Raw genomic sequence first — 24,434 nt, 5'->3', positions numbered from 1 at the left:
CTAAAAACAATAATATAACAGAGTCAAACGACCATCCAATGACAATAGAAAGAAATTGAGAGCTTCTTTGTTAGAGTTTTGAGTTAAAATTACGACTAGTTAATTAAAAAGTTAAACCGTGAGGGGAAAAAACTTTGTTTCAATGTGTTTTTTTTTATCGAATGAGGTGGTTGGACCATGGTGATATTATTCCAATCTATAAAGAGGTTCCAAATTCTTATTACATAACTTTTAACAATTAAACGGTAAACTTGTAACTTTTTAAAATTGAGTGATTAAATTATAAATTTACTAATAGTTAAATGACATTAAATATAGTTTACCCTATAATAAATAGTGACCAAAATATTTGGTTAATTCATTGAGTTAGCCAAATTAACTGAAATTTATATGTTTTTGTCTTTTGTTAAAACAAGTATAAAACATACAAAAAAATACATTAAAATTAACGGAAATATATGGTTTTGTCTTGAAAAGTTAACCAAATTAACCGAAATTCCATGTCTTGAAACACTATATAAGTCTTGAAATTAGCACATAATTAACACATAATATTAATTATTAAGTTTGATTAATTCGGTTAATTACCTGATTTTGAACTGAATTAATAAGTGACTGAAATTTTAAAAAATTATTAACAGACTTCGATCGAACTAAAGTTCAATCACCGACCGATTAATCGACTTAAATCAATTCGACTGGTTAATTCGATTTTAGTCGATTACCAAGTTAACAGGCCAATGGCATAAACAATAACCTTAATATAGTCCAGTGACCAATTTGTAGTTTTTTAGAATTAAGTGATCAAAGTGTAAACTTAGTAGTAGTTAGTGACTTTGGTCTAATTTACCCTAAATAATTATATAAAAACGGGAGAAATACGGTGAAACGGCACATTCCAAAGCATAAAACGATCTTATAAAAACAAACCAAAAACCTTCCTCTCCGATTATTATTCTAAAACCATTATTCCAGCAGACCAAAAAAAATAAAGCTTCAGGGCCATGGCCACCCCTTCACCGCCGCAACGACAACAAGAAGAAAAGCAATCGGTTTCACTTTCAAAGAAAAAGAATCAAAACAGGAAGAGAACAAAACATGACCCAGAACTCGAACGACTCGACTCACTTCCTTGGAACTCTTCTCTTCCCAACGAAGAAGAAGATGACACCTTCTCTCTCTTCATTGGCTCTGGGGACCTCGACGGAGGTTAGCCTTTATAAATACAGCAAGATCCCATATATTATATATTTTGCTAGAATGTGTTAAGTTTTAAAACATGGATATTATTAGTTTGGTTTTTTTTTTGTTCATTTAACTTTAGCAAGGTAGCAATATGACTTAGTTTAAGATGATGACTGTTTTTTTGTTTGTTTGAATTTTTTTGATTTGACTTAATATTGGCTTTGGAACTGAAGGGATGTTTGGGTTTATGGGGTTTTAGGTGCTGGAGCTTAGTATCTGTTTAGTTTTATCATTGTTGTTTTTAAGGGATTGGATTTCAAAAGGATAAACTAAGTCAATCAAAGTGGTCATTTAGGATTACTTTTTGTTACTCATTTTATTTATTTCTTTGCTTTTGTCACATTTCTAAAGAACTTAAGTAACTAGTAAAGTCTTCAGATGTTATGGAATTTTGGGTTCATAGGTTTGAATTTGACGATATTCGGTTGTGCAGAAAATTCATTGCAAAGTGTCGATAACATCTGTGGCTTTTAATTTTTGTTGTGCATGAAACAATGATGATATAAGCGTAGTAAAGGGTATGATTCGTGTAAAGTTAAACTAAGTATTTGGAAGTGTTTATGTCGCTTAAAATATTTGCTTGGAGCTATATTCTGCTAAGGGTTACAGTTGGACGGTTTGAGCTTGTTCCTATTTTGTAATTTTTGTTGATTATAATGAATGCAGGCTTTCTTTCCCTTGAAGAGATCGATGAATCTGATTATGGTTTAGATGTGCCTGGAGCTAAGAAGAAAATTTCTAATAAAAATTCAAAATTGAAGAAACAAAAACTTGAGGAAGTCACTGAGGGCTCTCGTGAAGATGCTGAAGATGAACCCGAACCTGCAGAGGGAATGGCAGAGGAGAAGAATGTGAAGGCCAAAAAAAAGAAAAAGAAGAGTAAGAAGAAAAAGGCAAAGGCTGTTCAACAAGAGGATGAGTCTGCAACTGGTTAGTGATTTAAGTATTTTGATTTTGATACACTGATTAAACTACTTGTAGTGTATTATTTGATTAAGACTTGTTTAATTAACTGGTATCTTCTACTTCTAAGCCCCTTTTGCTTGTGTCGTGTGACTACATCATGCTTTATTTACCACAAGTATATCCTTCTACGAACCTTTTTGTTGATTTCTGGATTAACACTCAATGTAATGTGTTATGACCCCAACATAATCTTATAACTGTATTTGCAGTTATTGACAGCAAAGATGATGAGAAAGAACAGATGCTTTATGAAGATGAAGCTGAAGCATATGCTGAATTTTATGCATGGAATGAGTTGAGACTTCACCCTCTGCTTATGAAATCAATATCTCGGCTTGGTTTCAAGGAACCTACTCCCATACAGAGAACTTGTATTCCTGCTGCTGCTCATCAGGGAAAGGTTTGTTGTCTAGATTCTTGTATGAAGTGTTTTACTGTCAATGATGATGTCCTTTTCGAAGTAATTGTAATTTGTTTATTGGATAGGATGTTATTGGTGCTGCTGAGACGGGATCTGGGAAAACACTAGCCTTTGGCCTGCCCATTTTCCAACGTCTCTTAGAAGAAAGGGAAAAAGCTGCAAACATGCTTGAGGAGAAGGGTGAAGAAGCAGGGAAGTATGCTCCAAAAGGTGTTTTACGAGCTCTTATCATTACTCCTACTAGGGAACTTACGCTCCAGGTATTAATAATCGTCTTCTTGTTGCTTTTGTCAGCTCGTCAGTTGCCCATACGGAACACACTAACCCTTTTCAAACCACATAGCGTCATTGTAGTTGCATGTATGTTTGGATAAGAATAAATGGTATTTTATTTAGTCTATTAAAACCTGAATGCTGAAGCTTTATAGCTTTGGATGCGTGGACCTTGAAAGCCTTACCCTTTTTTCATAGTCCTAGCTCCATGAATTTTTTTAATGAGTTATCGTAGTTGAGAATTCTCCTGCATTTTGTCACAGAACACACTAACCCTTTTAACACCACATAGGGTCGTCTCAGTTGCATGTATGTTTTACCTATTTTTGGACATTTTATTTCCTTTCTCCAGGTTACAGATCATCTTAAGGAATTTGCCAAGGATATCAATGTTAGAGTGGTTCCCATTGTTGGTGGCATGTCAGCAGAGAAACAGGAACGTCTACTAAAAACGAGGCCTGAGGTAATTGTTGGAACTCCAGGGAGATTATGGGAGCTTATGTCAGGGGGAGAAAAACATCTTGTTGAGGTTAGAAATGAAATGATTTTGTTCAAGTGCTCTAATTTTTTATGATTTGTTAAAATCGAGCATCGTTTTCACTCTCCTTTTTATTGTGGCAGTTACATTCATTATCATTCTTTGTACTGGACGAGGCTGATCGGATGGTTGAAGCGGGACATTTCCGAGAGTTACAGTCCATAATTGAAATGCTCCCTATGACCAGTGGTACTACTGACGGACAATCTCAAAACACGCAGAATTGTGTTACGGTTTCAAGCTTATCAAGAAAAAAGAGACAAACATTTGTTTTTTCTGCAACTTTAGCACTTTCTGCTGATTTTCGCAAGAAGCTAAAGCGTGGTTCATTAAAATCCAAGCAGTCCACCGACGGGCTGAATTCGATTGAAATTCTCTCTGAGCGAGCAGGAATGAAACCCAATGCTGCAATTGTTGATTTGACAAATGCATCAATTTTAGCAAAGAACCTTGAGGAATCTTTTATTGAGTAAGTGCTTTACCTTTCTTTTGCTAGCTTTGCTCCTTTAACTCATCTACTTACAAACATTTTTTACGATTAAAGATGAAATCTGCAACTTCCAAAATTAGAACATATGTTTGAATTCTATGGTGGTCTTTCTTGTAGCAGAATAATAATACTTTATCATAAATTCTGCAGATGCAGGGAAGAAGATAAAGACGCCTATCTGTATTACATTTTGAGTATTCACGGTGAAGGGAGAACAATTGTTTTCTGTACATCGATTGCAGCTTTGCGTCATATTTCTTCAATATTGCGCATCCTTGGCGTCAATGTTTCAACTCTTCATGCTCAGATGCAGCAGCGAGCTCGGTTGAAGGTTTCATTCCCCTGACTACATTTCACTTCTTTGTAGATAGTCTGAAGAGATTTGGGATTTCTACATCTTTTATAATTGCACATCGAATCCTTTCATACCCAAGTTTTAGCCATCATTTTTGCTTGAATGTAACCCTGTCCGGTTCTCTTTTTGATGCAGGCCATTGACCGTTTTCGTGCAAATGAACATGGTATTCTTGTTGCCACTGATGTTGCAGCAAGGGGCCTTGATATTCCCGGTGTTCGAACCGTTGTCCACTATCAACTTCCTCATTCAGCAGAAGTATGTTGAAATTTGATGCCCATTAATGAGATTTCGTTAATATTCCCCTAGTCTTAAAATCTCAATATTGATTATATTTTTCCGGTTTTAGGTTTATGTCCATAGAAGTGGAAGAACTGCTAGAGCCTCTTCTGATGGGTGCAGCATTGCTCTTATCTCTCCAAATGATTCCGCAAAGTTTGCCTCTCTTTGCAAATCATTTGCTAAGGTACCGTTTTGAAGGAAAATTTCCTGATTCTTATCTAAACCTAGTTGTTGAATCAAATTTATCATCTAGTAGTTGGCTTACATGCTTTACTAGTGCATTGGATCCGTATGCAGGAAAGCATCAAACATTTTCCTTTAGAGAGCTCTTACATGCCTGAGGTCATGAAACGACTATCTCTAGCACGCCAAATTGACAAGATCTCACGGAAAGATTCCCAGGTATATAAATTTTAATCATTTAGCCATCTTGCAAGCCTTATTACAATTCGGTACCAAGTAATATACGTGCTTGAAATGTTTTCTTTTTACCTCCTATTCCTTAGTTTAATTCTAATTGATTTTTAATTTTGCACTTTTAATTTCTCTTTCTTGGTTATTTGTAAACTTATTTTGTTTTCCTGTAGGAAAGGGCGAATAAAAGCTGGTTGGAACGGAGCGCCGAGTCTTTAGAATTAGTAGTTGAGAATTACGATAGCGAGGAGGAACGAGTGAAGAAGTTCAAGCAAAAGAAAGCCAGCTCTAATCACTTAAAGAAGTTACAACAGGTTTTTATTTGCTATGAATAAATAATCATTATACTCTGTTACTCAGATTCAGGTGTATATGTCGCACATGACTATGTTCTAATTTTTCGAAGTTTTCCCATTTATTTGGAGGATCATATCCTTGGACCTATATATGAATGTGTCAGACATAAGTGTCATATACGGGTACTTAAATGAAGAGTCAAAGCATCATAGATCATACTAAACCCTGAATTTCAACTTCACCAACTCTTTTTTGGTACAGGAGCTCAATGGATTGCTTTCACGACCACTGCGCCCGAAAACATTTTCACATCGCTATCCAACTGCAGTGAGTTCTTAACATTGTTGTTCGGCACTCATCAAATTCATTTCTCGGTTTAGTTGGTTACAATTTCATTTGCCGTGTATAATTTACGTCCATTTGTTTATATTACTTGTTTCCCAGGCCGGTGTTACACATCTTATACAGCATCAATTTGAAGAATTGGCTAAGCAAAATGGAGATGACAACTTGGTTTTGGGTGAAAACAAGAGACGGAAGATGGTGGTTATCGGTCAAGATTGCGTGGAACCACTCCAGGCACTTCGGAGTGCTGGTCATGAGGTTGTAAATTTAATGTTTTAATTTACTAGCCTAACTTTGTTCTTTCCCCGGAAACCTTCTCATACTGGAGTAGATTTATATTCATACCAATGTGCAAATCAAATGGCTGCTGCGAGTTATTGGATCATATCTAGCGCTGGACATATATTTTTCATGTTCGAAACCATGATAGATGAACTCTCTTTTGCGATGTCTCAGGTGCACATGGATGTAAAAGAGAGGGTGGAAAAACGAAGAAATGCCGAGAGTTTGAGAAGAAAAAGGAAAGAGGAGAAGAAACGTACGGATATTTATTCTTCTGTCCTTTTTTCTTTTTCTGATTTTTGTTCGCCACACACTCTTTTTAAGAGAATGCTCTAAGCTTCTTTTTTTCTTTTGGCTGTTTCATTGTATTTCCAGGTTTACGCGACCAGCGTAGAAAGCAGAAGAAACAATCTCAAGGGAGAGAGTAAGGTAATGTTACTCGGGCTCGACTTTGAATGCCGGATTCGAGTATGTATCAAACACGGTTTCATTTACAATTTTCAATGTTGTTTTTATATATTTATAGAACCAAATCTCCGTACCAAGTCTGTGGAATGTGTCAAACATGGGTACGGAGAGAGAATTTTGATTACTTAAACTCGGGGTGAATGTTGGATTCGAGTATATGTCCAACGGTATTACATTTAAATTTTTGTATGTTTTTTTCATATATTTGAAGAAGCAAATGTCGAATTGTTATGTGAAGCTGTAAATAAACGTGAAAAGAACCCATATTTGCATATCATCCATTATTATTGGTAAAAAGGCTGATATTAAGCAAATTCGTTCTTTTAAAAAATGGTGTAATTTAATCTTGATAATTTTAAAAGTGAGTAATTAATGATAATCAATCATATTGTTAATTATACGTAATTTTGATATTTAGCTTTAAAGTTTACACAATTTTATCAATTTGATCTTTCATTCAATAAATTTAACTTGCAACGTTGTGTATATGTTTAAGTTAAATTTATTGAATTTTTGAAATAAAGACCAAAATGATAAAATATGTAAAAATTGAGGGTTAAATTGATTAAATTGACATGATAATGAAAAAACAGTCGAGACTTAAATGTAATATTATACCAATCATAATTATTCCTAGCAATAATTTGAATATCTAAAATGTATTTTTTTTCTTTTGCCAAACTTGTGGAAGTACTTAAAGGGCACTATTTTGGAACTTGAAAATAAGAATTTTGATCACATAATATATGACTATCAAAAATAGTATAACACAAATACAACACATGAAAATATGGTTTTATGATACATGATTATGCCAAAATTTAAAGATTTTAAAAGTTAATCGATATTTAAATTCATCAAGTCACTTATTTGTCAGTTTGATTGGTTTGTATAGTTCGATTAAATAAATTATTAAAAAATTATAATTCAAAAAGAACAAGTTCAATTGTTAGTTCAACTCATTTTTTTAGTTCAGTTCAACCAATTCATATCTATTTGTGGATCAGCCTGTCTAATGCCTCCTCTTCGTATTGGTACCCAGGTTGTTTTCCGGTTCAACAGACTAGTCCGATCCAGTTCATGGTTTGAGTTATGTTAGGCCGAAGTTTAATTTTTAAAAAATTTCTGACCTTCGAGTCCAACCCGTCCAGGCCCATCTGAGGTTGAAAATAGTAAAACGGGCTGAGCCGGGTCAACCCAAAATTGGAAATCCAAACCTATGCCCAGCCCAGAGCAGGTCGGGCCTCCCAGTGCAAAATGTAATAAACCTGGGCCCATTTCATGTCTTGGAAAAACAAAGAGGAAGTGTTCAGCCCACTTTCGTTTATCCTCAAAGAATAACCCGATAAGGGAGGACCGAAATGAAAAGCGAAGAAAGGAGTGAAATTTGTGGGGCTGTGTGTCCATGGAAGTGCTAGCAAGCTCCTCTGCATCTTCTACATACCCTCTTTTCACTTTAGATAACCCCAACAAACCATTTTCTTTCACATTCAACCCCATCATCATTTCTCAGGTAATGTTTTTAATCTTTTACTTGATTTATCAAGGTTTTGCATGGGAATGATTGCATTTTTTTATCGTAATTTAGATGTTCATAGGTTGAGAAATGAGCTTTTATGGCTGGTTTTTTTTTTTTTTTTTTTTTAAGTTTGGGATGGTTTTAAACTGGGTTTTGCTTATTTTTTTAATTAAATTTGGCAGTTTATGTTTTTCATGAATTTTATTGCTTGGAAATTATTTTTATTATATGAATGCCGATATTATAATTGTAATCAAAAGGCTATTATTAGTTTTAATTGTTCAAGTGTACCACTCACAGGTTCATCCATGGAAATCTTTTCCTGGTAAGAAGATTGAAGCTCGATTATTGTGTCGGATTTTGTGTAAACGGACGAATCTCGAACACTCTGGAAGTTGGCGCAGCAGTACTAATGCGATTTGCAAGCACAAGTTTGTGTTTCACGCACTCTGCAGACTGGATAAAAACTTTACATCTCAGTCTGGTTTATTTGCAATAAGGCATGGGCACCTACTTAGATCCTGGAATACAAGTAGTCATCAAAAGGTGATTAGTCATTCGCAAAAGATCAGAGAACATTTCTCGGTTGTTTTCGTTCGCTTAGTTGCTGCTATGTTGCTGGTTACTTCTGCTTCCGTTGCTCTAAGCAACACGCGCTCATGTAAGTTCTAGTTTACTTAAATTAGTCTCGTGAACTGCAAGGGTTTCTTTTGTTTAGATATTTTGTACCGATTCCTTTTTATTTTACAGGGGCGCTTTCTGAAGAAAATCTCCTCTTTCTAGAGGCATGGAGAACGATAGACCGTGCATATATTGACAAAACTTTCAATGGACAAAGTTGGTTTCGTTACAGAGAAGATGCACTTCGAAATGAACCGATGAACAATAGAGAAGAGACATGTAAGTAGAATATAGTTTGCTGCAGCCAGATTTGTATGCATACGTAAAAATGGACTGCAACCAGCTTAATAGGCATCTTTGTGTTTTATCAGTTCATATCTCATATGAGTTCGTAAATGTCAACCCAATGATTCTTTCAATCTTGTAGTTGTTGTGTTAGGAAACGTTATGTTCATCTGCTTGTTGCATTTTACATTTGTGTTTGAATCGTTTGTGAAGGTTAAATATTATTACCTTGTAATCTCCATTCCCACTCTTAAGTTCGATTTGCATGTTTCCTTGCAGACATGGCTATAAGAAAGATGCTCGCAACACTGAATGATCCTTTCACTAGGTTTCTAGAGCCCGAGAAGTTCAAGAGTTTGCGGGTATGGGGCTGTTTTTTTCTCTCATATCTTCACTAACTAAATTCTAGCCTGAATAACACGGTAGCTATTATTCAGCATTGAAATATTTTCATTGGTATCAGTTTCCATAAAATATGGTATATTTTCTCTGAAGGCAGTCGGGTACTCAAGGGGCTCTTACAGGTGTAGGGCTATCGATTGGTTACCCAACAGAATCTGAAGGATCACGAACTGGGCTCGTTGTTATTTCAGCTACTCCCGGAGGCCCCGCAAATCAGGCCGGCATTTCATCTGGCGATATTATCTTGGAAATAGATAATGCAAGCACGGAAAGCGTGGGCATCTATGAGGCAGCAGAGAGATTGCAGTAAGCGTGTTACTCTCGGGGAAGATATATTTATTCAGCAGAGCCATATAGAGATCTTTCATTCCATTTTCTTTGCTAATGTGTCGATTTATACATTCTTTTTCAGTTATTTACTGTTATGCTCATCTTTTTGACTAAACTACAGGGGACCAGAAGGAAGTTCCGTGGAATTAACAGTTCAAACTGGACCTGAAATAAAGCACTTAACTCTCACGTAAGTTAAGTGTTTCATTTGAATATCTTATGATGTATTTGAACTTGATATATTAGTAATTCTACCGATATTAATTAATTCAGCATTCAAAAATATGCTATTGTTATTATGCATTCCAAGTTAGGTGAGCTAAAATAGGAGAATATGTATTCTGTCATTTTTTATACCTTTTTTGTGAGAGATTTAAGATTGACCCATTTTGCAATTGCAACTTTCTAGGCGAGCAAAGATTTCACTAAATCCTGTAAAATCAAGGCTATGCGAAGTTCCTGGTTCGGAAAAGAACTACCCGAAAATCGGTTATATTAAGCTAACATCATTCAACCAAAAGGCTTCCGGTAAATGGAGATATTGACTGCAAATACTCTTTTCTTTTTGTCGAAGATTTGGACTAAGCCATGAAATCATATATCCTATAATTTCTTAGGAGTCCATTCACACGATAAACTTTTAAATTTGTTTTCTTTGCATAAACAACCTCCTTTTGTTTTCTTCATCTTTTTGTGCATTTTTTTCACCTTTTTCTAGTTCGGTTGTGCCTCTTTTTAGCCTCGTTAGCATCTTTCCAAGGGGGACTTTTGGAGATACCCTTCCCATCCTTCTCTAATACATAGGATATTATCCTAAAAAATTGCATTTTACTGTAGCTGCTGTCAAGGAAGCGATCGATACTTTAAGGAGTAATAACGTTAATGCCTTTGTGTTGGACCTTCGTGATAATAGGTGATTAGCTTTCGACATGATCTGTTTTAAACTCGCCCTTAAGACAGGTTTTTCTAAAAGATTAAATTTGCTGCAGCGGTGGGCTTTTCCCTGAAGGAATCGAAACCGCCAAGATCTGGTAAGTTAAAACCATTGAAATTAAAATTTTCTTTTATCCATGTCAAGTTCATAGCACAAGTTATCATCATTTGTTTTTGTGGAACAGGTTAGACAAAGGCGTGATTGTGTATATTTGTGATAATCGTGGTGTTCGAGATATATACGACACGGATGGAAGCTCAGCAATAGCAGCTTCAGAACCCCTAGCTGTACTGGTAAGCTCAGTTTAAACAAAAGGACTTCATTTTTTACTGTTACAATGTCAACTCTATTTCTGTATGTCAGATCATGGTTTCCGTTACCCGAATTTCCATTAGGTGAACAAGGGTACTGCAAGTGCAAGTGAAATTTTAGCTGGTGCATTGAAAGATAATAAGCGTGCAGTATTGTTCGGAGAACCGACATACGGGAAAGGGTAATTTACACTTCGTTTACTTTAGTTTATATACAAGCATATCATCTTCCTATATCCTTGTAGATCCTAACTAGAGTGGTCCATTCCACACCTGCAGCAAGATCCAATCGGTTTTTCAGCTATCTGATGGCTCTGGATTGGCTGTTACCGTAGCTCGTTACGAGACACCTGGACACAATGATATCAACAAGGTTTATTGCCGATCTCTGTGCATCTCTCTCGCTCTTTCCCCATGACCCTTGTTTCATCTGTTCTTCCATGTAGGTTGGTGTGATCCCGGACCATCCTCTACCAAACTCATTTCCGAAGGATGATGACGGTTTTTGTGGCTGCCTTCAAGACCCTGCATCTGCTTGCTATGTTAATAATGTTCAGCTATTTAAAAGATAACAAATGCTTTCTGGGGAAGATCATTCTCTGTGCATTATTTAAACATTCTTTGAAGGTTTAATTTAGTACAATTACTTTCGTTCTCGACTATGTTACATATGCTGGTCACCGGATAAGGGAAAAAGATCATCCGTGCCAAGATTTGAATCCGTACTTGTTACCGTGTCATCTTTTAAGGATCGTTGTATAATCAACTGATTGAACCGAGTTTTCAGGTTTGTATAAATGTTTTACATTGTCTTGGTATTAGAAAGACATTCAATTGGTTGTGATTTGTATTTCTTTGCTTGAATGTTTTATCAATCACAAAAAGGAATTAGAGTTTTGAAACAAACATTAAGGGGGGAAAGAACAAAACAAAACATTGAAACATGGTAGGGCAATTTACAATCATGAAAAAGATTATAAAAAGTGAAAACTAATAAAAGAGAGTTCAATGCTTACTTGTTTGAGGAACAAGGAGATTGAACTGAAATGCCTGAAATTGTGAGACTTAACAGCCTACCAACAATCACCCACATGAAGGATGAAAAGAAATAGAGTGACCAACGTTAGAAAAGGAAATTCTAACCTTTTGGTGCCTTGGTATAAAGTTATATGGACAATATGACAAAAAGGGTGGGCGTGCCGGAGTGGTTATCGGGCATGACTAGAAATCATGTGGGCTTTGCCCGCGCAGGTTCGAATCCTGCCGCTCACGTTTTTTTTTTTTTTTTTTACAGTGGCCTTGTAGCCAATAAAGGTGATATTGTTTATTTACTCAAGCTATACATAAATTAAGTTGTTCTGGTAGTGCCGCCGTCGCCACCATTTGTAGATTTCATTTCAAGCTCAGCTCTTGCTTTTCCATTTTGCTCAATTTCGGGATATGGGTAAGCTTGATTCTTCATTACTTCTTCATTCCATTGTTAATGGTGGAAGGAACCTTTCTAGTTTCCACTATTCTTTTGCTCGTTATTTTAACACCGTTTCTAATCACATGGAAACTTTAAGTGAGAACTCGATGTCTTTTAGGCGAAACCCAAAAACTTATCATCGCTTCGATAATGTTGATGATGCTTTGACTTTGTTTAATGAGATGATTGAGCAGCACCCAAAGCGTTCCATTGTTGAATTCACTAAATTATTAGTAGCCCTTGTTAGAATGAGACATTATGCCACTGTTGTTTCTCTGTGTAGCCAAATGGAATTGTTGGGAGTTTCCCATAACGATTGTTCTTTCAACATCTTGATTAATTGCTTTTGTCAACTTGGTGGAATTGATTCTGGGTTTTCTGTTTTGGTCAAAATGCTGAAGCTAGGTGTTAAACCTGATGTTGTTACTTTTTCCACTTTGATTAAAGGACTTTGTAATCGAAGTAAGATTTCTCAGGCGGTGAGTTTGTTTGATGAAATGATTGAAAAAGGATATCAACCTGATTTAATTGTTTACACTACAATACTGAATGGGTTGTGTTATACCAGGAATACTGATTGAGCTGTTAGGTTTCTAAGGATGATGGAAGAAAGAGGTTTTGAACCCGATATTGTAGCATATAGCACTGTCCTTAACTGTCTTTGTAAGAAGTGCTTGCTAAAGGAGGCTCATGATCTCTTCTTCAAAATGAGAAAGCAAGGCATTAAGCCTAATGTCATCACATACACTACATTGATCGATGCCCTTTGCAAGAAGGGAGTGGTTTCTAAAGCCAAAGATATCCTTGGCACAATGAAAAAGCAAGGCATTGAGCCTAATGTTGTCACATATAGTATATTGATTGACCCGCTTTGCAAGAAGGGAATGGTTTCTAAAGCTGAAGATATTGTTGGCACAATGACAAAGCAAGGCATTAAGCTTGATGTTGTCACATGTAGTATATTCATCGATGCTCTCTGCAAGAAGGGAATGGTTTCTAAAGCCGAAGGTATTGTTGGCAGAATGACAAAGCAAGGCATTGAGCCTAATGTTGTCACGTATAACACATTGATTGATGTGCTTTGCAAGGACAGGATGGTTTCTAAAGCTGAAGTTATTGTTGACACGATGAGAAAGCAAGGCATCGAGCCTGATGTTGTCACGTATAATACATTGATCAATGCGCTTTGCAAGAAAGGTTGGTTTCTAAAGCTGAAGTTATTGTTGGCATGATGAGAAAACAAGGTATTGAATTTGATGTTGTCACATACAACACTCTTATGCATGGTACGTGTCAATTAGGGAGAGTTTCAACTGCATGTGAACTTTGGAGAAAGATGCTTGCTTCTGGAAAAGTTCCAGATTTGGTGACCTATTCAATTTTGCTGGATGGTTTATGCAAAAGTGATGAACTTGAAGTGGCATTGAAAGTTTTTCAAGAAATGCGGAATAGCGGGTTGCAACTTGATATCATCTCTTATTCGATCCTAATTGATGGCCTGTGGAAAGCTATGCATATCGAAGTTGCAAAGGAATTATTTCTTCTACTCTCAGTCAGTGATCTAAAACCCAACTTTTACACATATTGCACAATGATTAATGGATTGTGTAAAGAGGGATTGCCAGATGAAGCATACCAGTTGTTTAAGAAAATGGGAGATGATGATTGTTTGCCTAATAGCTGTTGTTATAATGTAATGATCCAGGGATTTCTTCGAAACAATTATACCTCAAAGGCAACAGAACTTCTTACAGAAATGGTCGGTAAGGGCTTTTCTGCAGGTTTGTGCACTGCCACCTTATTTTTGGATCTCGTCTTATATGGTAAATCAATCTTGTCATGACTCTCACTTGTAAATTTGAATTAATTTGCTTATAAACAATTATACTGCTGTGACAAGAATTTCTGGAAATTAGAGTGAATCATAATGTCTATTTTCAGTTTAGTTGATGATGTACTTCAAAGATTAAGGATGAATGAAACAAATTTTATACACCGTTTTTCACTTCTCAGACCCATGGAAAAGCTATTCTGGGACATAATCTTTTTCATCTGAAGTCCAGCTTCGAATTTCATACAAATATAGTCTAAGTTTTGCTCATTTATTGCAGAAAACTACATATTGTTGTTGGTAATGGCTGATTAATATATCATCCCATGATTTGTAATGCTCATCTACGTTAAAACACACTATTTCGACTTACATATCTATCTACTGTGAGCAAATTCAGTGACACCCTGGACTCTAAGTCGAAGGTTTAACTTTTGCAGGCTGCCTTAATCTGATGTATCAGACAGATAAACAGCAAGAACCACAATTATATCAAACTTTGCATCTTCTTAATTACCATTCTTGCTTGATGTCTGTTCCAAATCGATCTTTTCTTGCCATGACTGCTTCATATCAGACAATTCACACTCCTGCATAGGCCTGCCATCGGACAAAGAACAAGACCGGGGAACAGAGAATGACATTCTGCTAATACTTTGCCTCTTCGATGCTGAAGACTCAGCTGTCGAGCATAAGTCTTCTTCTCCTCTAGAAGTCCCTGCTTGTTTGTTGTGATTATTCGGTTTATCAGCAGGCAACCTTTCTTCTTCCACACATTTTGCTCTCTTCCTATGCAATGAACCATTATTGCCATTTTGAAATGATGGAACCCTTTGATCATTAGATGAATATGTTGGACAAGAAGAGTTCTCCTTTAGGATGACTTTTGGGATCGTGGAGGTTTCAATACCAATGGAATTGTCGAAAACCTCTTCGTTCATCCCATCTGAAGTTGCAGCCTTTGCAGCTGCTTCCATTTCCCACATTTTAAATATAGCTTCTCTTAGATGTTCTCTAGCTATATCGATATCTATTATGGGTTTCGGATAGTTCAACCCCAACTCCACACCTGCAGCTTTAAGCACGGTATGAGGTGCATCCCAAGGATGATGGATCCACTCGGTCGGCATCCTCGCTAGCTCCGGCAGCCATTGCCTTACATATTCACCTTCAGGGTCAAATTTGGAGCCTTGAATCTGTCTCCAAAAAATCAACTTAAAATGAGGTCCGAGATTATGAAGATAACATAAATTACAAGTTACCATGAATTATAGATTGTATGGCCTTGAAATGGAGGGTATTGGAATTACTTGCTGTAATCAGTATATGTAGTTAATAAGTTTTTTGGGAACCCGACGTACCTGTGGACTGTCTAATCGTTCTAGCTCGTGACCATCCGGTAAGCTCCCAGAGATGTACTGCCAACCAAGAATATCGCATTCTAAATCCGCATCCAAAAGTGTGTCCCAGAAGTACTTCATTCCCCATCTCCATGGAAGAAGAAGAAACTTCACCGCGAAACTCGAAACAATCACTCGTATTCTGTTGTGTATCCAACCAGTTGCCCAAAGCTCCCTCATTCCAGCATCCACCAACGGATATCCGGTCCGACCTTGTCTCCAAGCCTTAAAACGGTTCACATCAGCATTCCAAGGGAAATACTTCAAGTTGCTCAACAACGGTCTCTCATGAGTGAACGGAAAGTTGAAAGTAAGGTACCGGGAATATTCTCTAAGCCCGACAGCCTTCAGAAAAAGTGTCACACTCTCTTCCCCTTGAGAATTCTGTTCTCTTCGCCATAGTATCTGTTTCATCCTTGCACTCTGGAAAACTTTCCTCACACTTAGCTCCCCGAAATGAAGATACGGAGACAAAAGTGATGTGGAGTTGCCCCCAACCTTAAGCCTACTTCTTGAATAGTCGCATAGATTATGTTCAACAAACTCCATTATAGCCTTATCGGCGCTGCCCCAACCTGGAGACCACGCTCTTCCTAACAATGCATTGCTAGCTTTTTCTGTTTCGTTTTCGAGGCCCAAATCTTCAATAGAGCACCTTTCTACTGTTCCTGTCACTGACAAGGAAAGAATACAGCAAACTAGTTACTCGTTTTGCAACATACAGGTGTATATATACATTTACATATAGTAATTTCTTCAAGGAAGATGAATGTTGTAAGAAGATTAGGATGATCTGGTGACCATTTAACATCATTTAGAACGAACCATACCCGATTACATGTTAGTGTTTAAAATTACCTGCAACTTGGACCAATCTCCATGGGGGAAGAAATGAAATGGGTTCCATTTGCATGTTCAAACACTTATCCCAATATGCATCGAAGGTCGTAAAAGCTTGCCCTTTCTCATCATATATCTCCCATGGTTCATATAACAAATCTCCATTATAGCTTCGCACGGAAATCCCGGCCTCTGCAAGTTTCTCTTTGATGTTATGATCTCGAACAAGCGAAACCGGATCTGGGAAAGAACAGCAAAAACGTAAGACCAGGAACTGGAACTCGAAATAGTGTTCTAGAAGCATGTCAACAAACACCTATCAGAGGAATCAGAAACCTACCATAAAGATGGTTAAACACGAGTTTAGTCGCTCCGGTAGCTTTGATGCAATCTAAAAGAGCTGACAGAGTACTATGGGTCTTAATCAGCACAAGTTCAGCACCAAGAGACTTCAAAGACTGTTCCAAATGAGCAAGAGATTGCTTCAACCACCATCGCGATACTCGACCTGGATAGAACTGTTCTTCCTCTTTAGGACACCATATATAAACCGGGAAAACGCTGCCATCCCTAGCGGCGGCGGCTAAAGCAGGATTGTCATCAATTCTAAGATCTCTCCTGAACCAAACTATTGTCTTACTGCTACTACTCATGTTTTCCGGTGAGACCGAAGTGTTCGAATTCATAAAAGAAACCCCTATATCTTTCCTTCAATCGAAAACATGAACATCAACAAAGTTCTGAAAATCCCACTCACAAAACCCTGATTCTATGTATCCAGGATATTCAACCAAATCCCTAATTTCCACCAATCAAAACACCAAAAAGGTTTACAAAATATCACTAAAATCCATGACCTTTGATGCAGACCTCCATGAGCAACTAGCAGAACTTCTTTAATGGCATACAGTGAAAAAGCAGGACAGATTCAAGACAGCAAAAAGAAAGGAAAAGAAATAAGAGTTATCTCCAAACAAGGACAACTAAAAACACACAACACAGGGTTTTGTCTATCATTTAAGACAATCAAAGTAAATACCAAACTGAAATAAATTAATAGATAATTGAAGAAACACCCATTTTTTCCCCGTGAAGGTAGAAGCTTTAAAAGATAAAATTTAGCAAAAACAGACAAGGTAAATTGATGATGTTTTTGTTCATTACTTACAGTGCATTATCGTAGAATGACATTTTCCTTTGAACAAAGTGAATTTACCCAATGTCTTTATGCCAAAGGAGATACTTGTGGATCCCTGTATGTGTCAAGTTCACGTGGGGGACCCAATATAAATATATTGATAGTGGTGGGAGACATATCTTGTCTGCTTTGTGGATCCACTGTAAACTTCTTACAAGATACGGTTTTTTTTAAGTGTTAAAAAAAACAATATCGAATACTTGCAATAAAAATGAAAAATTCAAGATCTTTCGAGATGATCCTGCATTGAAAACATGCAGGTAGAGAGGAGCTTAAACATAAGTAAAACTAATACGGAGTTTTTGTATTAAGAGTTGAATTATATTTTGTTTATTTTATTTAAAAAATTTAGTAAATTAGTTTCTGTATATTAGATTAAAGAGTAAATTGTTCATTATATTAAAAATTCTATTCATTTTATTATTAAAAACTAATGTTGCTAACATATAGGAATCAATTTTAACAGTTAAAATGGATAAATTTTAATAAAAATAATAAATTTACTCTTTAATCTAACCTATATAGATTAATTTATTTATTTTTTAAATTAATTCTTAGTATAGGAATCTTCATGATTCTTTTTATGGATTTTTTTTCTTCAGTTCCTGCCATATTTATGATCATACTAGAAGCTAGGACAGTTGAGAATCTAAAACACCAATCTTAATTTTCCAACCCTCTTTTGTCACGACATGAATAAAAAAACTTGGTTATTTGGCCTCTCACAATCAGATTTGCCATTAACGTCTGTATCATTGCCATTATTGTCAGTATCATTGCATGTGATCAACATTACATCTCCATTAGTAGAGTTGAGAAGTCAAGGTTGTGACAAATTTATCCCAAAGACTTGCAATCAATTAGGTTCTCCACCTAAACTTTTAGGCCATCTTTGTGGACTTTCAAGGCACAATTAGCTTTGGACCATCTGATATAATAATCTAAAAATTTATTTATTTGAAAGATGGTATCTATTTGATGCATAAATAACCTTTCTTTTTATTAGGTAGAATGGTTGTTTCCAACTAGCAGAACTCTACAAATAAAACAAATGCAGTGGAAATAATATCTGGTGAAGGATTTTGTGACTGAAGATTACTTTACAAAAATTTAATAGCAAAAGGCTGATCATCATGACAAGTGATTGAAATGAAAATTTTCATTAATGAAGGGTCAGGTCAAACTGTTCAATAATAACACATCCATTGTCACCTCAGAAGCATCATGTGGAATGAGGAGCATAAAGTCCCGACATGTTTTGAACACCCTGAGCTCCTAATCAGCCTTCCTAGGTGTTATTTAACAATAATTAAACACAGGAGTTTCCTAAGCATGCGGCATTGATGACGGGATTTCAACACTTTTAACTTGCACGCTCTCTAATCACCTCGAGATCCATCTCAGTTGGGTCAGTTGCCTGGATTTCGTAATGAATGCCCTCTAATTCCCTTATGAACCTTTCCTTGGATGTTGCATACAGCATCTTGGCACGGATCCTTGAAACAGACGGTGACCTGCAGAAGAACATAGAGAGACTCTTACAATTCCATAAAAGCATCAACTGCCGATGGCAAAGCGGATATAGTTGACTCAATATTGTATGATAAGCAAGTAATGCACCAGAAAACAGGACTATCAATACAGCATCATGTAATCATACACAACAATCTTTGCTCATGTTTAGAGTAAAAACCATCACCAAATCAACTCAACTCCAAAGTTTAATTTAACTAAATATCTTGCACCTTTGATGAAAATCCAATGCGAACATAGTTTAATTTTGGATGGAAAAAAACTTCATTCTCTAATGATGTATTCTTAAAGTCACATATAAACACAAGTGTAGCATGTCAAGCATGACTTGACATCCATGGATTCAATCATCACTAACATTTGTCCCTACTGCATCATCCATAAATTGTAAGGGTTTACAATCTAGCAATCCTAAGACAAACCAATAGAATCATATCAACGAGACGTAAACGATCAAAACAACCAATTTTCAAACAATAAAGCAATTATGATACATGGGAAAAGGATTATAATCTTTTTCCACCCATAATTGCATCCACTTTTAACGCAGTTGCACCATGCGATGAGGATAGTAACAGTGCTCACATAATTGACTTATTCTACAATCGAAAGAGACACTAACCATGCAATAAAAAAGATCTTGCTCTTCTGACAATTCTCAGAAGTCACAAAATCAAAGTCGTAAACTGCATAGCGGCAATCATTCTCAGGCAATGAAGCAGTGAAATCATCATAGTTCTCTGATGGACCTCCTGTTTTTTCAACAACTACCTCCTTTTTCTTCTCATCGATCTTAAAGATCACGTATCGAAACACCTTCTTTCTTTGCAGCTCCAGGTAAGTGCTTTTGCTGTGATCAGCCACTCCCATGCCAGATGATGCATTTGTCTGAAAAACCAGAAACAAAAGCTCAATCTTCAACACTTACTCCAACCAAATTGACTAATTATCAATCTTTTAATATTAATAACATAACCAAATTATGTTCAATGAACGATATAAGAACAGGTCCAATATACAAAAGAAAGTGATACACATGAAAAACTTTGGTAAAAGTACTATGGAGGCCCATATACTAAGAGTTGGATTGCCTTTTGCCTTCTCTACTCAGAAAATGGGCAAAGTGATCCTTGTACATTAGATCAAAGAGCAAACTAGTCCAGTGGTCCTTTTGCTTAAAATTTCATTTATTTTTAAGGTACATGTGGCAAGCCATATGTCACTAATTGGTTATTTCTGTTAGCCACACAAGTTTTTAACAGTACAATTGGATGAAATTTTTTACAGATATGACCAATTTGGTCTTTGATCTAATGTAGAGGACTAATTTGTCCATTTTTTGAGTAGAGGGAGCAAAATGCAATTTGATTACTAATACAAAGGCGTCCATGGTACTTTTACCGAAAAACTTTCACAAATTTTAAGAATTTCATATGTCCAAGAACACAAAATTATATTCGTAAGTGCTATGCATGTTATATAGGATATGAGGATGATGCAATGCAAATACAATTTCAAGTTCATAAGTAACAAACCAATAAATAATATACTTCAAAAGCCTAATCCTGCTTCAAGTCTCAAAGGTTCATTAATTTACAATGAGATACAGTGCTACCATTACCATTAGGGATGAAAGTGCACAAAAAAGAAGAGACAATTTACTTCAAATTAGCCTATCCTACAATAAAAAAGCACTTCTTTTCATTTCTTCAAGCGAGGTTCTTGAAATAACTTCACTTCAACTAAGCTTGACTTGCTTAACATTCTCATTGATTCTAATTATTGAAACTGTATATATATATATCCATTATTTCTTGACCCAAAATTGGAAAAAGAAAAAATAAACAGCTAAAACTAAAAGCTAAGATATAACTAGCTATTTACAGATTGAATCTAACCAAAAAAAAAAACACACTACCTACATACCCATATAATAAAGAACTTAACTTCGTTTAAGTTTTCAGCATGAAAAGAAAAAAAAAACTAATATTAAGCCAAAATAAAGAGAATAAAAAATGAACCCAAACTAAATCAGACCTAAAAGAATCATGAGAAAGAGTAACTTACTCCTCTGGAAAACATAGCCGCTTGAAAAAATGAAGAAAGAAAATGGGGGACAATGAGAGAAAAAAACAATTGAAGAAATGAGCAAATAGCCACTAGAGAGGCAGGTTAAAGAAAACGAGAAAATTTTTGAGGGATAATATAATTTTTGGCCCCTGATAATTAAGTACACTTTAGTCATTGAAATTGGTAATTAGATCTATTTTAGTCCCTGAATTTAGATTCTATCAAGATTTAATGACTGGATCTTAAAGACTGAAAACTAATCGATATAAGGCTCCAAACCAGTAAGTTGAATTGAGTGACTTGGAAATTACTTGAAATTGATAAAAAATAAAAAATTGAGACAAAAGCCGATAGTTGAACCGATTTAATAAATTGTTTTTATTTATTTTTTAATTTTTTTATGGATTTTAATTATTTATTTAATTATTATTGGTCTGATGGTTGAATTGATTGAACTAAATAGATCGAAAATCGATGATTTAATTTGTTCAACTATTAGTTCGATTATTAAAACACTTAATGTGACACTCTAATATTATACAATTTTCATATGAAAATTTATATAATTTCTTAAATTTTCAAGTGGTGATGTGACACAAATTCATTCATAGTGTCACGTTATCAAACTTTTATATTTTATAAGTTCCGGACTAAAATGAAGCTAATTATAAATTTCAGGGATAAATTATGTTATCCCAAATTTTAACAAAATATTTTGTACTTTTTATTGATTTTCTTTTTTAGATAAATCTGAGGGGAAAAAAACTCGGTTCTTTGAGAGGAAAGAAAAGACTGCGTGGCATGGCATGGCATGACAACTCGTTTCTTTTCTGACAATGACAGCATCGTCATCCTGTCATTCTAACGTGGATTTTTCTTATTGATATTTTTATGCCACGTCATTCCTGCTGGATATTTTAAATTATATTAATTTAAATTGTGATGTTATTATATCTATTTAAAATTTGATTTTGGATTTTTTAAATATTGTATATAATTCCTTAGAAAAAAAAGTAATATTGTTTACAATAAGTCAACTTTTGTCAAGTTTATAATGTACAAATAAAGAGTTATAAATAATAAATAATAAAATATTATTATTTTATTTTACAAAATGGTTTTATAAATAAAAATAAGAAAATAGAATGTGACTCTATATCTAAGGCTTAGTTTGGATAGGCAGTGTGTTTAGCTCTGGTGACGTTAAAAATAGTGGTGGCGGTGAGATTAGTTATTGTAGTAATAAGATTGGATACTGTAGCGGTGAGATTAGAAACAGCGGTGAAGTGTGTGTTTGGATTCAAATGCAACTGTAGCAATGAAGTGAGAATAGAAAATGACTTTTAAGGACATCAGATTAGAATTGATATATATCAAAAGTTTTTTAAATTATTTTACTTTTATAAAATTATTAAAATATGTGAATTTATAAATTCATTTAATAAAATATTAAAATGTATCTTTTGATATTTTATTTATTATCCTATAAATTATCATATTTGTATTTATTTAAATGATAGTTATAACATTAAAACACCTTAATTGTTATTTACTTATTATCCTTTAAATTATAATATTTATTAATTTATTATATAATATAAGTATTTATCCAACCTAATCTAGAGATAAATTGCTTGGGCTTTTCAAACATTAAAAGGGAAAGAAAATGTTAAAAAAATAGAAAGGGCCATGGGTAAAATTAGAAAAAAAAAAAAAAAGGGTTGCGTTGAGTGCACTGAAGCAAAAACCATCAGTGAGCAACTGAAAGTGTAGCACAGTGAGAATCAGTCCACTGGGCAACTGAAGGTATTATCCAAACATCTCATTAGTGAGATTGAACTAAAAAAGTGGTTCAAGCACACTAAAATGGAGCTAACTGGTCATCCAAAGGAAGCCTTGTAATGACCTAAAATTCACGGGCATCGGAAAAGTATAATATTGGGCCTCCGTCTTAGTAAATTGAGTTAGAAAATAATTATTAAAAATATTTACGAGACTAGTTGTGTGTTTAATTAGGTTTTAGATAGGTGAATTTAGCTTAATTAAGAGTAATTAGCAAAAAAAATTAAATTACAATAGAAATGAAAGTTTAATTATAGATTAAAGGAAAATAATAGGGACTAAATACTAATTATGCCAATTGCCAAATTTGAGGGGCATAAGCATAAAATCTAAGATTTTATGTGTAAAAATATATTATTAAATTATTAATATTATTAATATTATTATTATATTGTGAAATAAATAAGATGGTGACAAATGTATGGTAATAATTTACACATGTGTCATGATAATGATTGTATAAATACACTTGTATTAAAATTATGTAATTACTTATTATATAAGAAAATATTATTATATTATATTATTAAAATATTACATTTATTAAATAATAAACAAAACATAAAATGAAAAAAGAAGAAGAAAGAAACATAACAGAATAACAAACGAAACAGAGAAGAAACAGGGAAGAAAGAAAGAAAGAAAAATAAAAGAAGAAATTTAGGGTTTTCAAGATTCAATTTTAAATTGGTAAGTCAAATTAAGTCATTCTCTTGTAATTTTGAGTTTTATGAAACTAGAACAAAATACTATTAAGTATGTGCTGAAATTTTGGAAGATATTAGATTTTAGACATTAAATTTTATTGAACAAAAAGATGAATTGGGGATTTAAATGAATGAAATTCAAGATAGAATAGATAAAGGGATTAAATTGTAAAGTAAGCTATAGGTTTTATGTTGTAGGGACTAAATTGAGGAAAATTCGAAATTAGTGAAATATGCTGAAAATTTAGTAGTTAAATTTGAGTTTGGATGAAATTTGAATAAAAATGAAGTGTGAATTGAATTAAAAAAGTAAGTAAACTTAGTTAAGATTAAATTGGGAATAATGTAAGAATTGATTAGAAATTCAATTATTTATTTTAATTTAATGTTGTAATCAATAGCGAAAATTATTATTATTTTCGTAGCTAACGTAGAACCCGAGGCATCGGCATCAAAAGGAAAGGAGAAAGCTATCGAGGACTAAAACGGGAGATTTACGGTTTGTATTACTATAATTTGAATTTATTTTTTTTCAATTGTTAAATTTCAATTAAAGTCCTTGGTAAGTGAAATTGAGGTGAGTATTAAAATATTGCATTGAATAAAAGTTAATGAAATTATGAATATGCGTGAATATATGAATTGCATATTGATTGGAAAGGAGAATCGAAATGAATTGAATCGAAGTGAAATTATCTGAACTGTGTATTGATTAAAAAGTGGAAAGTGAAATTGAATTGAATTGTGATTGAATCGAAAGTGAATTT

General features: G+C 34.6%; 4 protein-coding genes, 1 non-coding gene and 1 pseudogene across 9 annotated transcripts; 4 read left to right on the top strand and 2 right to left on the bottom strand.

Moving 5' to 3' along the window:
- The first annotated feature begins 910 nt into the window (after window positions 1-910).
- LOC105800653 (DEAD-box ATP-dependent RNA helicase 13) lies at window positions 911-6,607 on the top strand. The gene is made up of 15 exons (XM_012631890.2): window positions 911-1,209; window positions 1,912-2,175; window positions 2,421-2,611; window positions 2,698-2,892; window positions 3,258-3,434; window positions 3,527-3,912; window positions 4,084-4,264; window positions 4,424-4,546; window positions 4,638-4,754; window positions 4,868-4,972; window positions 5,158-5,298; window positions 5,543-5,608; window positions 5,726-5,884; window positions 6,083-6,164; window positions 6,284-6,607. Exons 1-15 carry the CDS (start codon window positions 1,005-1,007, stop codon window positions 6,334-6,336), a joined length of 2,445 nt encoding a protein of 814 aa, XP_012487344.1. The 5' UTR covers window positions 911-1,004; the 3' UTR covers window positions 6,337-6,607.
- Window positions 6,608-7,723: 1,116 nt separating this feature from the next.
- Window positions 7,724-11,628, top strand: LOC105800658 (carboxyl-terminal-processing peptidase 2, chloroplastic). Of its 3 annotated transcripts, XM_012631910.2 has the most exons (13): window positions 7,724-7,889; window positions 8,196-8,556; window positions 8,646-8,795; window positions 9,081-9,163; window positions 9,301-9,509; window positions 9,655-9,723; window positions 9,943-10,061; window positions 10,371-10,446; window positions 10,523-10,564; window positions 10,652-10,760; window positions 10,863-10,960; window positions 11,058-11,151; window positions 11,225-11,628. In XM_012631910.2, exons 1-13 carry the CDS (start codon window positions 7,782-7,784, stop codon window positions 11,348-11,350), a joined length of 1,644 nt encoding a protein of 547 aa, XP_012487364.1. In that variant the 5' UTR covers window positions 7,724-7,781; the 3' UTR covers window positions 11,351-11,628. The 3 variants fall into 3 exon arrangements, 2 of the variants coding, with proteins under 2 accessions (XP_012487364.1, XP_012487365.1); XR_001135838.2 differs by lacking the exon at window positions 11,225-11,628 and having other exon boundaries at window positions 10,831-10,960; window positions 11,058-11,109; XM_012631911.2 differs by lacking the exons at window positions 9,943-10,061; window positions 10,371-10,446.
- Window positions 11,629-11,968: 340 nt separating this feature from the next.
- On the top strand, window positions 11,969-12,050 carry TRNAS-AGA (transfer RNA serine (anticodon AGA)). Its single transcript has one exon. It is a non-coding gene; the product is annotated as a tRNA-Ser (tRNA).
- Window positions 12,051-12,140: 90 nt separating this feature from the next.
- On the top strand, window positions 12,141-14,190 carry LOC105800668 (putative pentatricopeptide repeat-containing protein At1g12700, mitochondrial; annotated as a pseudogene).
- Window positions 14,191-14,316: 126 nt separating this feature from the next.
- LOC105800655 (cryptochrome-1) lies at window positions 14,317-17,592 on the bottom strand. 3 transcript variants are annotated; one of them, XM_012631900.2, is made up of 5 exons: window positions 17,486-17,592; window positions 16,658-17,211; window positions 16,336-16,557; window positions 15,439-16,151; window positions 14,317-15,273 (listed from the first exon to the last, which is right to left on the bottom strand). In XM_012631900.2, the coding sequence occupies exons 2-5, from the start codon at window positions 17,001-17,003 to the stop codon at window positions 14,587-14,589; spliced, it is 1,968 nt and encodes a 655-aa protein (XP_012487354.2). In that variant the 5' UTR covers window positions 17,004-17,211; window positions 17,486-17,592; the 3' UTR covers window positions 14,317-14,586. The 3 variants fall into 3 exon arrangements, with proteins under 3 accessions (XP_012487354.2, XP_052476596.1, XP_012487355.2); XM_052620636.1 differs by having other exon boundaries at window positions 16,658-17,208; window positions 17,486-17,557; XM_012631901.2 differs by lacking the exon at window positions 17,486-17,592 and having other exon boundaries at window positions 15,439-16,145; window positions 16,658-17,448.
- A 1,064-nt stretch (window positions 17,593-18,656) lies between these two features.
- LOC105800667 (actin-depolymerizing factor) lies at window positions 18,657-21,216 on the bottom strand. Its single transcript, XM_012631922.2, has 3 exons — window positions 21,116-21,216; window positions 19,671-19,936; window positions 18,657-19,029 (listed from the first exon to the last, which is right to left on the bottom strand). Exons 1-3 carry the CDS (start codon window positions 21,128-21,130, stop codon window positions 18,879-18,881), a joined length of 432 nt encoding a protein of 143 aa, XP_012487376.1. The 5' UTR covers window positions 21,131-21,216; the 3' UTR covers window positions 18,657-18,878.
- Between the last annotated feature and the right edge of the window lie 3,218 nt (window positions 21,217-24,434).

Source organism: Gossypium raimondii, chromosome 9, assembly GCF_025698545.1.
Source record: "Gossypium raimondii isolate GPD5lz chromosome 9, ASM2569854v1, whole genome shotgun sequence".
In the NCBI taxonomy this organism is placed as follows: domain Eukaryota; kingdom Viridiplantae; phylum Streptophyta; class Magnoliopsida; order Malvales; family Malvaceae; genus Gossypium; species Gossypium raimondii.
Note: the sequence above shows the minus strand (reverse complement) of the source record. Positions and strands in the feature narration are given on the sequence as shown.

Excerpts from the sequence above, each read along its gene's own strand:
- LOC105800658 (XM_012631910.2), top strand. The coding sequence starts at position 7,782 with ATGGAAGTGCTAGCAAGCTCCTCTGCATCTTCTACATACCCTCTTTTC. Across the intron at positions 9,510-9,654 it reads GAGGCAGCAGAGAGATTGCA|GGGACCAGAAGGAAGTTCCG; the intron begins GTAAGCGTGTTA and ends ACTAAACTACAG. Across the intron at positions 10,961-11,057 it reads GAACCGACATACGGGAAAGG|CAAGATCCAATCGGTTTTTC; the intron begins GTAATTTACACT and ends CCACACCTGCAG.
- LOC105800667 (XM_012631922.2), bottom strand. Across the intron at positions 19,030-19,670 it reads AAGATCTTTTTTATTGCATG|GTCACCGTCTGTTTCAAGGA; the intron begins GTTAGTGTCTCT and ends GTTCTTCTGCAG.
- LOC105800653 (XM_012631890.2), top strand. The coding sequence starts at position 1,005 with ATGGCCACCCCTTCACCGCCGCAACGACAACAAGAAGAAAAGCAATCG. Across the intron at positions 1,210-1,911 it reads CTCTGGGGACCTCGACGGAG|GCTTTCTTTCCCTTGAAGAG; the intron begins GTTAGCCTTTAT and ends TAATGAATGCAG. Across the intron at positions 4,547-4,637 it reads AACTTCCTCATTCAGCAGAA|GTTTATGTCCATAGAAGTGG; the intron begins GTATGTTGAAAT and ends TTCCGGTTTTAG.
- LOC105800655 (XM_012631900.2), bottom strand. The coding sequence starts at position 17,003 with ATGAATTCGAACACTTCGGTCTCACCGGAAAACATGAGTAGTAGCAGT. Across the intron at positions 16,558-16,657 it reads CGTGTTTAACCATCTTTATG|ATCCGGTTTCGCTTGTTCGA; the intron begins GTAGGTTTCTGA and ends GTTCTTTCCCAG. Across the intron at positions 15,274-15,438 it reads AACGATTAGACAGTCCACAG|ATTCAAGGCTCCAAATTTGA; the intron begins GTACGTCGGGTT and ends TTTTGGAGACAG.